The 13,198-nt window shown below is 37.1% G+C and overlaps 2 protein-coding genes across 2 annotated transcripts; both read left to right on the top strand.

Moving 5' to 3' along the window:
• Positions 1-1,018: 1,018 nt before the first annotated feature.
• Positions 1,019-3,197, top strand: hmx1 (H6 family homeobox 1). Its single transcript, XM_057332687.1, has 2 exons — positions 1,019-1,704; positions 2,291-3,197. The coding sequence occupies exons 1-2, from the start codon at positions 1,404-1,406 to the stop codon at positions 2,884-2,886; spliced, it is 897 nt and encodes a 298-aa protein (XP_057188670.1). The 5' UTR covers positions 1,019-1,403; the 3' UTR covers positions 2,887-3,197.
• Positions 3,198-4,661: 1,464 nt separating this feature from the next.
• On the top strand, positions 4,662-6,363 carry hmx4 (H6 family homeobox 4). Its single transcript, XM_057332689.1, has 2 exons — positions 4,662-5,205; positions 5,313-6,363. Exons 1-2 carry the CDS (start codon positions 5,001-5,003, stop codon positions 5,813-5,815), a joined length of 708 nt encoding a protein of 235 aa, XP_057188672.1. The 5' UTR covers positions 4,662-5,000; the 3' UTR covers positions 5,816-6,363.
• Positions 6,364-13,198: the final 6,835 nt, after the last annotated feature.

Below are 13,198 nucleotides of genomic sequence, written 5' to 3'. Positions count from 1 at the left end.
AGTGCTGTTTAATAAGAAATAACTAGTATCTTATTACATCTTATCCTAAACATATTACGGCATTTAATTTGTTATTATTTTATTAATTAGTGTCTTTATTAAGACACTGATACTCGCATAGCCTACTCACGGACTGGACTACAAAGTAATAATATTTTTAGTTTTTAACTAATAACATTTTGTTAAAGCCAAATATATTATTTAACATCACCGAACCAACTGTGCCATTGTAGGCTAAGTAATTTTTGTAAGAAACCCTTGTGGTAAGCGTGGTAGCGTGCAATTTAGAGAGTATTTCTACTTTTCCATCTCTTAAAAATATCTTTCGTTGGTGTAACAATGTAATCAGATTAATTATATTAATTAACATTTTCCTTACATAAAATCAATAAACTTTTTAGCTACCTGAAAAACTTTTTTCAAAGTAAGCTCAGTTCACAGTTTCATGCTTTTTAGCGCTTAACAGTCCTCAACATTAATAGTTTATGGCTCCAAAAAAATGTTATTTTATTTGAAAATATGGGCTACTTGGTAAACTATTGGTATTTCTATTTTATTTTATTTAAATTATGACACGTGCTTGCTTACAAATGTCATTATACTTAAAAGAGAACAACCAAGGAGCAATGACTCACAAGTAAACGGACAAAAAAGTTCTAACAATGGATTCCATAGGTCCAATTAGCCCATGCCATTTATTTCGATTTATCGTTACGCTCGAAAAAAAATATTTTAAATACATTTCATGGGTCAGTTACTGAGTTCATCCTACTATTAAGGGTAACCTAAATAACTTTGTGTTAAACAGACAATGAGTTCCAACGAAATCCAGAATGATTTAGTTTAAATATATTATTTAACTTATTAATATGCTTTAACCAAGACAGAATATTCTGGGATACCCCAAAGAACATTGTCTCATTGGTTGTGTCCGGTGTGCTTTAACGTCGTTGTGATGTAGCGACTCATCCGACCAATAGACGGTGCAGCATCCGACTCGGCGAGATCCCCAGCTGACGCGATGCGTGGAACCGCTGTCTTTATTTTGATTTGCTTCCTAATTGACCCACATAAAGCCATCGGTGACAGGGCTTCCACCGACCCTGAGGCACGATCAGAGGCGAAGGCGAATTGGAGGCCGGTAATATCCTTTCATGAGAAATCCCATTTGCTATTGTGATCGTCCAATAGCAGTATACCCTCGGCTTGTTAGGCTTTGACTTGACTTGGATGTTTCTTTACCACAGCTCCGCTTCTCGTTGTGCTGGCGCCTTAGACGCACAAGGATTTAATCACGCTAAAGAGATGGTTGAGCGGGGGAATCGTGAGGGAAATGATTGGTTACTTTTCGCGTACAAGTATTAGCGAACCACTCAGCTACTGCGGTACTTTTTGCACGAGAAATGCATGACAAAATCCCACAGCGACATACTTCACCCTCATCGAGGGGCTCGTCGTTTTTCATCGAGAATTTACTTGGTTGCTGTAGGACAGAGACATCTGTCCTTCCCGTAAAGGAAAATTATGGCGCGGAGAATAAGAGTGAGATGTTTTATGTGGGCAACACTGAAGCGCATCGAAAAGAAATACGCAGGCAAGCATTTAGCCCAGACTTGAAAACAGAGATGTGTCGGAGCGACCAGTCGCCGCTGGACTGGTATGGACGGGAAACCTCCAACTTAAACGCTGCAGAACGACCAGAAAGTAAGTTAAATGGAAATATCAACTTGTTTATTGGTCAAATTGTTTAATGATAGCATCAAGTCATGTGAAAATTTATAAAAGGGGTGTTTAAACTGGACAGTGGTTTAAAATGTTATTTTATGTGCTCATCAGATGAGAAGAGCTTTGCATGACATGCTGACTTGTTCCTTCCTAGCAATAAAGCTTCAGACTCAGAGATTCAGAGATTAACTTTCCCAATTAAATTATACAGCATATACAGACACAATAATGCTACTTGTCGGTCCATAGGCTTAAAGCCTAATTTGGTAAAACCAACAAAAGCAGCTCGAATGCGCTCAGGAGGCAGCCGAGTGGCAATGAAACACTTCCCAAACTCGTTAAGGGTTTAAGAGTGCAATTGGTTTGTCTGATTAGTTAACCCTGTAAGGCTGCGAAAACCCCAGAGAGAGTTGATGACGCACACACTATTCACTAGGGCCTTAAGAGGTTTGAAACGATAGAGATTGCTAGTATTGCATGGGCAAATTCATTTGATTAAATATATTGAACATATAACGTTTCTATTTCAAAGTAAATCATTTATTTTATTTGAATCATTATCCAGGTCAAGCAGAGCAAATGCGTCGTCCCATTGAAAACTGTGCCCGCAGCGACAGAGGCACCCCCGTGATTTCTGAGGTCCCTGATGAAGCAGCGCACACAAAAACTAGCGAGTGTGTGGTTGACGAAAGTGAGGAAGCACAACAACTCTTCGATGCGCGTTCTTGTCCCGACACACCCGAGGCCTGCTCCGCCCGCAAGAAAAAGACACGGACCGTGTTCAGCAGAAGCCAAGTCTTCCAACTGGAGTCAACCTTCGACATGAAGAGATACCTGAGCAGCTCTGAGCGCGCAGGCCTTGCTGCCTCTTTACACCTGACCGAGACGCAGGTGAAAATCTGGTTCCAGAACCGCCGAAATAAATGGAAAAGACAACTGGCCGCAGATTTAGAGGCTGCTAACTTTAACCACAGCTCCCAACGGATCGTACGGGTGCCCATCCTGTACCACGATAAAACTACACCCATGTCGACAATCAGTTTTAACCTGTCCCAAGTCTCGCCACCAATCATGAGCTTCTCGAATTCCGTTAACTATCCATTGACATCCTTTGCGCATTCAATGAATTTGTTGACATCGCAAATGACAGGCCTCGTCTGACTTTGATTCTGGTGATTGACAAATATACTGACAATTGAATGGTGCAATAACTGATAAAACTATTAAGTTTTCAAGACTGAAAACTGCAGTCTTGATGTCTACCGCATCCAAAGAAAAAACGGATCATGAATACACATTACAAGAGAAACAAGTTTGTTTATTGTCACTATTGTCTGTCACAATTATACACTCTTGCATGGGGGCCCTCGCCTATATGTAAATATAAGGGCAACACTTGTTATGTGCAAAATATATTTTTATTCAGAAACACAGTTTTAAACGTTTTGTCACTTTTTCACATGATAACTTTGTATAGATAATAAAGGAATCACGTAATTGCAAGTATGAATTTCTGCTGTGAATGTCCATAAAATACTAATATTTAAGCAGCACTAATCGTATTATATTAGCCTATATTGCATTATATATATTCATATTATATTACATGTGTCCACATGTTGTCCTAATTACTTTGTGTAGTTTCTGGACAATGAGTAAACCAATTACCAAAATAATGTGCTATAGTCCCAAAAGTATACAACCATATCATGCCTCATTCACAAAGAAACGTGAGGTAGTAAAAAGCCTTTGCAACAAAACTGGAAAAGAGATAAATCCGTGCAAAGCAGTGCCTAATACTATATGAGAAGTTTCCTTAATTCAAAATACAACATTTAAAATAAAATATAATATTTTGGCCATCTCAAAATGATTCACAAATGTTCCACATATTCACAAATCTAATAATTATCTCCAACAGTCTGCCTATTCGGGAAAGAAAATAGTTACACTTTAGTAGATACAATAGAAGAACTGATTTAACCATGAGAAAACAAGTCATAAGTCTGCAATTTATTTTATCAATATTACCACATTATTATTATAAGTTATATTAAAGTTTTACGAGACTTCAGAAGGCAAAGTGTTATTATGGAATCTTAATCTTAGAAGAATGCATTAACCATATTTACAACGTTGCATACCATCGTCGTCAATGTAACTGCACATAAACCGAAAAGGGCTTTTTCAGAGTTCAATTCGCCGAGACGTAGCCTAAAAATCAGGGGGTTTAAAAACCCACAGTGGAATAAGGTAGGTCGCCCAAAGTCACTTGGCTATGGTTGAGCACAAAAACAAGTTTAATCTAATTAATGACAATCAATCACAATGGTTCGTGTGGTTGTCCCTTCCACTTAAACTTCATTACTCTGAGATAACGTGTGTATTTTCTCCACATATTTCCATTTTAAATATTTTGGAGGGTCTTGAGAGAGATTGTATAAAAATATTCTATAATTATATGATATAAAAAATAGTTGCATTGCGCCAGTAAGCAGTTCTGCGTGGCCAATAAATAATACAAATAATATAATATAATAAACAACAATGCTATTTACATTATTATAAATACTAAAAAGACTAAAAAAAAGTTAAGCACACAATGACACAGACTTAGACCTGAACGTGCCAGTGTTTTATAAACATTTTAAATGAAATATCCATGCTTCAGTAAAATTCACTTAAGAAATAGATCAACGTAAACTTAAATAGCCTATGCTTGATTATACGCATAGTAAATATTTTGAATATTTATTATATTTGAAATATAGTAGACTGTAAAACTAAACACTATGATGCAGCTGCTGTAATTAATTAAACGGGAACCGAAAGTTCAACTTAAATGACATTTAAAAGCCTGCGCTACACATTGACCTCCCTTTCTTCTCAAATGGGCACCGCGTGTCGGTAAGCAGCAGTAGGCTACAACAACAAAAAAGAAAAAATGCAATGAAACCCGAAATCGCTGTCCTATTCCTAAAAGTGCTTATAGTATGCAGAGTTTGGTACATAAATTGAAGTAGGTCTATACGTGTGCCAGATGTCCGGATAGGTCTGAGCTTAACGCCCACCCCCTTCTGCCATTGGCCGGCGTGTTCTGTGAATCTCGTGACCAATAAACGGTGGAGAATCGTTTTCTTCCGGTCAGTGGACTAACATTCTAGGAAAACGCAGCAGCACGGCGCGTCGTGGAGCGATGGTGTTTGGAGGGTCGAGACGTTAGTTTATGAAACGGCAAAAAGGTACGGAGAGGGACCCCGCATCCAACGGAGAATATGAGCAAAGAGGGCGAGTCATGCCGACCCGCTTCTTTGAAGTTTACCATTGACAATATCCTTAGCTCCAAGCCGAGTAGCAGAAACTTTGACAGCTGTCATTCAAACACATCGCGTGTAGTCTGTCGGGATGGCTGTCTGCATCACCCGGGAGAGATTGAGGATCCACGCAAAGAAGGATCAGATGCAAATCTGGATGTCATTGGTAAGATATTGCTTTAAACTAGAATTGTTGCATAAGCATGCCAAACCGTTTAACACATTAACTTGTAATTGCTGGATAAATATTGATAGCGTCTGCCTGATTTACAGATAAGGTCAACAGGGATGGCGGCGTGGACGAGCTAAAAACCGTCGATACGCGCAGCGAGAGTACGGACAGCTGCGACGACACGCAACAGAGAAACGGAAAGAAGAATAAACTGATGACGAAAAAGAAAACGCGCACTATATTTTCAAAAAGACAGATTTTCCAGCTGGAATCTACGTTTGACATGAAACGCTATCTGAGTAGCGCGGAGCGCGCGTGCCTGGCGAACTCTTTGCAACTCACCGAGACTCAAGTCAAAATCTGGTTTCAGAATCGACGGAATAAATTAAAAAGGCAACTGTCAACTGAACTGGAGGGACCGACTAGCGATTTCGGCGATATCGGAAAGACGGTACCTCTTCCGGCTATATATAAAGAGAATAGTCTGATTGGAAGATGCATGCTTCCAATGCCCCTGCCAGTCGTATATCCTGGAGGTAGCGCGCCTTACTTTTATTTCTCAAATCCCAGCAAGTATTTCAGCCTGTTCGATGGAGATATATGACTCACAAAACTTAAACACAGAGACAGTTTTCTTAGCTTCTCCTAAAAAGCTGACAGGACTGGCCAGCTTACATTTTGATAAGCGTTGGTCTGTTTATGTTTTGCTCAAAATGTTGAGCGTCAGGAAAAGACCTGGCCTAAATTTCTATGCAAATCCGAATTTATTTATTGTAAGCTGTAAACATTTCATTAAAAATATAACATCTAGCATATTCTACCCAGTTGTGTAGAGTGAGCAGCCATACTGACAGAAATGCCAGTGCCAATCACCCTGGCAGGGAACTATAGCCTAACACAAATTTACTGTTTACATTATATTTTTGTTATTTTTATTATTATTACAAACACATTTTCGCCAAAGATTGATTATCGATGCATGCATTTGTATTTTAAATAGGCCTCTATTTTTAAATGAGCGCAATTAAAACATGTTTAAGTGAATGTATTGGTTATTTTACATTTAACGCATGCTTTTTTGTTTATTCCTTTTGCAGTTTTGTTCCATAACACCATAACGGTTAAGTACCATTATGTTTTATCGAGTGTCATTAAATTCTGTGTTTCACACTTGCTTTAAATGAAAGCTTTTGTGTCTTGGCTTTTTTAACGGTGTACCTCGGTAGGTTTTTTCCTTGGTTGATTTTAGTTAGAGAGAGTTATAACCTTTGGAATTCTGTTAGATTAAACTCATAAATCTTATAAAATGCGTTATACTGCGTGTTGTAGGAATTATGTAGGACAGGCCGCATGGAAATTCGTTAAATTAGGCTTGGCAGGCACAAAACCTCACTAGAAAACAAATTTCCTGAACCAAGCGCATTATACTCTCAATAAATCTTAGATTACAGCCGTGAATTCTTATTCCCCTGTAGATAAATTAGAAAAAGATTGTTAAACCAAAAAGATTTCAAAGACGGGCATGTAACAAACGAAATGTAAACGAGTAGAAATAAAGTCCCAAGTAAAATTTCAGTAGGCTAAACTTCCATGATAAATGTGCCTGCAAAGTTCGACTGGCCTGATTTTTGTTGGATGATTGTTTATAGTGTTTATTGTAAACTAGGGTAACTTCTCGACAAGAATGCTTCGTGTCATAATAGAACTGTACACTTTACGCACGGGTATGGCAATTTAATAGTTTAACAGTAATAATTTACATGAAAATACAACTGAAATAAAACAATAACAAACACCTTTAGTCAAATATATTTTCATTCGTGGCTTACAACGCTATGCATCGACAACATTATATTAGGGTGAGTTTTCATTAATGGATTAGATGAAATTTGGTCATTGTTTAGAGCCTGAAAATGACATGATTTCGCTATTAATAAATATCTCAAATCCCCATTACTACTGAGGTCACGTTAGGCCACGGACGGTCAGGGACTGAAACCTAATGAGGCGTCTGTTGTCATTTGGGTTCAGCGTTACCATTCACTAGCTTCTTGACCTAAATTAATTTTCCAGCCCTCTGCACGCAGTTTCTTTGTTAAAATTATATTATCTATGTGGTCTAAAATAAATAACCACCCAATAGGGAACAGTATTAAAAGTTAAAGGCATTTGGAATAATGTAGGGTATGTGCTTAACTGGCTAGATAACGACACAATTGTGTGAAGAAAATCCGCTGGAGAGCAACACATTCGTTTACATTAAAATAAATCCTGTTAAAATTGACTGCAGTGATAAGCTGATCTAATCGAAGTATTTTGGAAACTTAAAACAATTAAATATATATGATGAATAAATAACGCATTTGTTTTAATTGATAAAACAAGTTGAGATTTTAATTTGTAATTGAAATGGCTGTTTATACAAAGCACTTCAAAACCCTAACGAAAACATTAACACTTGTACAAAATATAATTATAAATACAAAGTCCTTATTTCTAAGTTTGTGATTTCGTAGCATCTCCTTTTCTTTGCTTAATTTCAAGTGAAAACTTGGAGGTGAAATTAATAGTGAATCTTTTTTTCTTAAAGTACTTTCTTGCAAGGATGAAACAACTTCATTTGCTGCCCTCGAGTTCTGAGTGTTAAGAATAAACCCATAATGGTTGATGTCAGTCTTCATGCCTGCTTTCTTGCTTATCTAACGTTAATAGATCTGGATCAATGTATTTCAGTTAGGAAAATTCCAAAATATTAGGGAGTGTCGGCATCACAAAAAATTCCCCATGCATCCATTTAAACTACAGGCTCAGTCAAAACATCATTAAAACAAACTTTTTAGATGGATCAATAGGCACATCTACCCCAGTGTCAATCAGTCTAATACACAGAAGTATTTCTGCATAGGTCTCAGAAGTATCCAGACCCTCTTAGGCCTCTTCAGTCTTAGGGCAAAGTACAGTGATGCACACTTCCCCAAAGCTCCATTTTAGGCTGGTTGAGGCAGTGTCAAGGAAAGACTTTGATTGGTTCTGAGGTGACAAGCTAATCACTGTGACTTCAGTATTGGATATCTAACTCCATCCCATCTACCGCTACAATGCAGCCCATTAACGCATGGGATCTGTTAATGGTCTAGTGTCTGTGTATATAAGTAAGCGGGAGGGGGTGAGCAGACTTCCTGTCTCTGTATGAGAGAGAGATGTCTCAAAACGGGGAGAACACCTTCTGTCATCCTGCACTTTGCTCCAAAACCACAAGGTTCAAATGACCTTCCACCCCTCCACTTTATAGCACTGCCCTCTCTCCACACCCCCTATACATTTCTACCAGTCCCATGGTCAAAAGGAGGAGAAAAATCCATTAACACCACACTCTGATCAAAGAAGCCACAATGCAACATGCCATATGTACAGGTTTAAAGGTATCAGTAACTACAGCGGGTTATAGATGCTCTAGCGTTGATTGATGGTACTGTTAACTATAGAATAAAATGAGGTTTTGAGTTTCACAAGTCACGCTTTGTTATTGTTCAGTGTCTTGATTTACTTTAAATATAAACGTAGGCCTATATATTTAATGTTTTCTCTCGTATAAGTAAATCCCATTTTAATCCACTAATTCTGTCAAATGGCAGCACAGTCCCCTTAAATTGTTCCAAAACTGTATAAAAATCTATGATGCCCCAGGAATCTCAGTTGCTAACATTCTTTCAAATATCTTTCTTTGTGTTCAACAGAACAAAGAAATGCACAGTATACAGGTTTGGAACAACTGGAGGTGGAGTAATTCATGACAGAATTCTCATTTTTGGGTGAACTATCGCTTTAAGGGTTTTGATTATCAACCAACTTTCCTGTCAGCCAGAAACAGTACGCACGTCTATCTGTGTCCGCGTAAAGGTGTGTGTGCATTAATAAGTGTGTCAGGGTGTTTGGGTCCTGGAGATAGCATCTCCTAAAGTGGCCTCCTGTCAGCCGCCAGAGACTCTCGCATTTCCAAGTGCTCTGATGCTTGTGCTTGACAACAGCAGCCTGTGAGGCACCTGAGCTCTGGAAGCAGACAAGCTGTCTGCATGATTGACAGCTGATACAGGAAGAGGTGTGGCTGACTGTTTAAAGGTGATTATGTAGTCACCCATTGAACCCAAGAAACAATGACACACTTTTATTAAAAACGTTTTATTTGGATTGGTTGGGATCATTTATTCAACCTTATGTAAATAACCAAATGCAAATAACCACACAACACTGGTCCCCATTGACTTCCATTGTATGGACACAAAACTACTGAGACATTTCTAAAAATATCTTCTTTTGTGTTCCACAGAAAAAAAGGGTCATATACATGAATTTATTTTTTACGTGAACCATCCCTTAACAAGGAAAATTGTGAATATGTCTCTCTGTGTGTTTTTGTGTGCGTGTGAGAGAGAGAAAGTGAAGTGTATTTGTGTTCTAGGATGAACACACCATTCTCTACCCCATGCCTTGTCACAGCCCATTATTGGCTGATGTTCACTGAGCGTCAATTCTTTCTGCATACCTCATGCATCCATACATACTGAGCATTCTGTACACACACTGAATGTACAGTATGTAATGGGGTCATAAGTGTGGACAGCAATTCTCTGTTTTTAGGTCTAAATTGTTCTGTTTTGGGTCAAGTTGCCTTAGTTGGGGGAAGTGGCTACGTCCATACAAATCTATACAAGTTGTCCCACATCGTTTGTGTGTGTACTGTTCTGCATGATTTGAAAGTGGGATGTAGTTGGGGGTCCGTCCAAGTATTTTGACCTCAAGACCTCTCTCAGTTCACTACCAGAGGTCGTTGTCATGAGCAACCAGAAGAAAAACACACAAAAAATCTGAAGCCTTGGAGATGTGAAGGGGAGCAGCCTGAATCCTCCAAGCACAAACTGTCCCTCTGTTGTTTATTTGGCAGGGCTGATGGCTATACTGCATCCTTGATCTCAGAGTAGGTAAACTTTTTTTGATTTACGTTTGCCAAAACTAATTCTACAATGCAAATGCACAAAAATAAAAAATACACAAAAAAAATCTTGAGATATCTTTTATAATTTTGGGTCAGTCGTGGTCTAATGGTTAGAGAGTCAGACTCGTGACCAGAAGGTTGCCGGTTCGAACCCCAGGGCCAGCGGGTAACGACTGAGGTGCCCTTGAGCAAGGCACCTTACCCCTACTTGCTCCCCGGGCGCTGCAGTGATAGCTGCCCACTGCTCCAGGTGTACGTGTGTTCACCACTTGCTGTGCGTGTGTTCACTACTCTCTGGATGGGTTAAATGCAGAGTCACATTTCGGGTATGGGTCACCATACTTGACAAATAATTGAATTATAAATTATAATTTTGTCAAATCAAATAGGTAGGCAGTTACCTTAAGGATTAACATGATTGAACTGAAATAATAATTCAGACGCCGTCCTTTAACAAATTGTAAGAAAATACTGATTATATAAACATGTACTCCATATATTTGACAAAAATCATGGGATGAGATTTCTCAGTTAATAAAAACAACTGTCCAAACAAGCTGAAGTCAGTGTGATATGAGTTATGAGTAAGACAAAAGAGACTAAAAGATTTTTGGTGAAGAGTGTGTGTGCAAGAGTTTCACATCGAGAGGGTAAGTTCACTCGTTGTAGAGTCAAAGGGCCCCTAATGTGTGTATGTGGGAAGGGGTGCAAAAGCATAAGACAAAACAAAGAGATGTTTGAGGTTACACTGTGTTCTCACCTACAGTACATCATATTGAGTCATACTGATTTAAAACATGTTTCTAAATTCCAGGGATTACCCAAGCCTACAGTAGAAGTTCTGAAGACGACTGAGATTCGGCAGTGTGGCATTCCTTGGCATATTTGAATGGACAGAAGCCTTAACAACCTTGTGTTACTGTAGAATATTCTAAAATCGATGCATGTTTCAACTTAATATAACAAAAAATGTAATTGTACTCTTGGGATCCCACATGGAGAACTGTAATGCTATTTTGACCCAAACAGAGGGACGTTATCAGATGTTTGAGGTATTTATTGAGTACAGTAACATTATTTCTTTTATCTGCATTGCTTGCTTCCTATTATTACATAATATGCATATTTTTGTATTTATTGCAGCCCCATTTATTACTATAATTTTTTTACTTTTTACATTTGAAATGATTTTTAAATATGCTCAAAAAGTATATAAAAAAGTATAAAAAGTATATCGTGCCAATAACGCAATATGAATTTGAGAAAGAGAGAGTCCCTGAAGTGGCCAGTGGTCCAGAGGGACACTTGTAACAAGAACTCCATGACACAGCACATTACAACATAAACAACATCCTATTCGTTAGGACGAGCAACCGGAGAAGAGAACAGGGCTTTTCAATACCCCCTAAAGAGTTTCAGATAGCTTATTGATCTACTAATTTAGTAGACTTCTGTGGCCTGGGCCATGCTTGGCGCTTAAGGAGATTGAATGGAAGTTAGTGGACAATGGGCCTTTTGGAAAAAAATGAACGGCTGAAGCAGAAGATTGAGACAGAGCGAAAAAGAGGAGGTGTGTGTACGTACGAACACCAGCAGGCTTTTTTGTTACATCTCAAGTTTTGTGGTACTGTACATGCACGTGTGTGTGTGTGTATGTGTGTGTGTTAGTTGAAAGTGGAGCGGTTGAAAAGCTAAATGTGTTTAGAGTATCTGGGGAGTTAGGGTGTTTGATTTATGCATTAGGTTCCACCAAATATGTCAGGAAATGACATCATCCAAATGTTCAGTGCACTTATTTTAATATTCATAATAAGTCTACTCATAATAAGTCTTAATTGTGAATTTAATATTCATAATACGTCTGATAAATCTAACGCATGATCACTGTAAAAATTCAGACAAGTTAAATATTTTTTATTATTAAATATGAAAAAAACATCTGTTTTTTTTGCAAAGTATAACTTTGGCAATTTTGAACCCAGTTTCTATTGTTACAATGTCAAATTTAACACATACATGAACAATGTTTACTCTTTTTTCCATCCACTGACTTAAAATTGCATGTTTAGTTTTTACTCTAATTTTTTATTAAATCCAAAGAAATTTCCTATCATTATATAATAAAAATATTTTTGCACTTTAAAATCGGTAAAGTTAGACTAAGTGTCAGCTTCAAATCAATGTTACTTGTACTTAGTTTTGTATTGTACTTTTGTATTGTAGTAATTTTATATTGCCTATTATTCTGTAAATATGTGTGAAAAATACTTTTAAAAAATATTTTTATAGTATTATATTTGATAATATTTTAGAATGCATTTAACTAGAATTTAATTAGAATGCATGGTGGACACATGTGCACAATGACAATGAAGTTTTCGATTCTAAATTATATTCAATTTTAAATTGTATTATGAATTCTATTTAAAATTATATTCAACAATATCTGCTAGTTTCTATTAAAATATAATATAATGTATTTTTAAAAGGAAGTCAAGTTAGTAGTCTAGTGTAACAAAAACTGTGTGATTACAAGCAACCACTGTAAAAAGAACACTGTGAAATTTACAGCAACTTGCTGGCAGCAATTGGCAAGTTGCTTTAAATCATTCCACAGTATGCTGACTGTAAGTTTAATCACAGTAACTATTAAATACTGTAATTCTTTATTACAGTAATAATCACAGTTCTGTCATTGCAATTAGAGTATTAGAATGCTGTGTTCTTTATAACAGCAATTATTACACTAGAGTAACATGCATTACTGCATAAATTTTTGTGTACTGTGAAATAAAGACACCACTTTTACCACAAAAATGACATTTATTGACTTACAACATTTCTCATGTGACAATGCATAAAGGCATAAAAATAGATTGTAAACATGTAAACATTATTTATTTTGTAAATATATTTTTTATTTTGTAAAATTAAAATTAGAAATGTATAAAACACAATCATTTTAAAATGATATAATATACATTACATGTTTAT

This window comes from Triplophysa rosa, linkage group LG4, assembly GCF_024868665.1.
Source record: "Triplophysa rosa linkage group LG4, Trosa_1v2, whole genome shotgun sequence".
In the NCBI taxonomy this organism is placed as follows: Eukaryota; Metazoa; Chordata; class Actinopteri; order Cypriniformes; family Nemacheilidae; genus Triplophysa; species Triplophysa rosa.
This window is presented reverse-complemented; position numbering and strand designations above follow the sequence as displayed.

Coding starts and splice junctions, on each gene's coding strand:
- hmx4 (XM_057332689.1), top strand. CDS start 5,001: ATGAGCAAAGAGGGCGAGTCATGCCGACCCGCTTCTTTGAAGTTTACC. Junction 5,206..5,312: donor TGCAAATCTGGATGTCATTG/GTAAGATATTGC, acceptor CCTGATTTACAG/ATAAGGTCAACAGGGATGGC.
- hmx1 (XM_057332687.1), top strand. CDS start 1,404: ATGCATGACAAAATCCCACAGCGACATACTTCACCCTCATCGAGGGGC. Junction 1,705..2,290: donor CGCTGCAGAACGACCAGAAA/GTAAGTTAAATG, acceptor ATCATTATCCAG/GTCAAGCAGAGCAAATGCGT.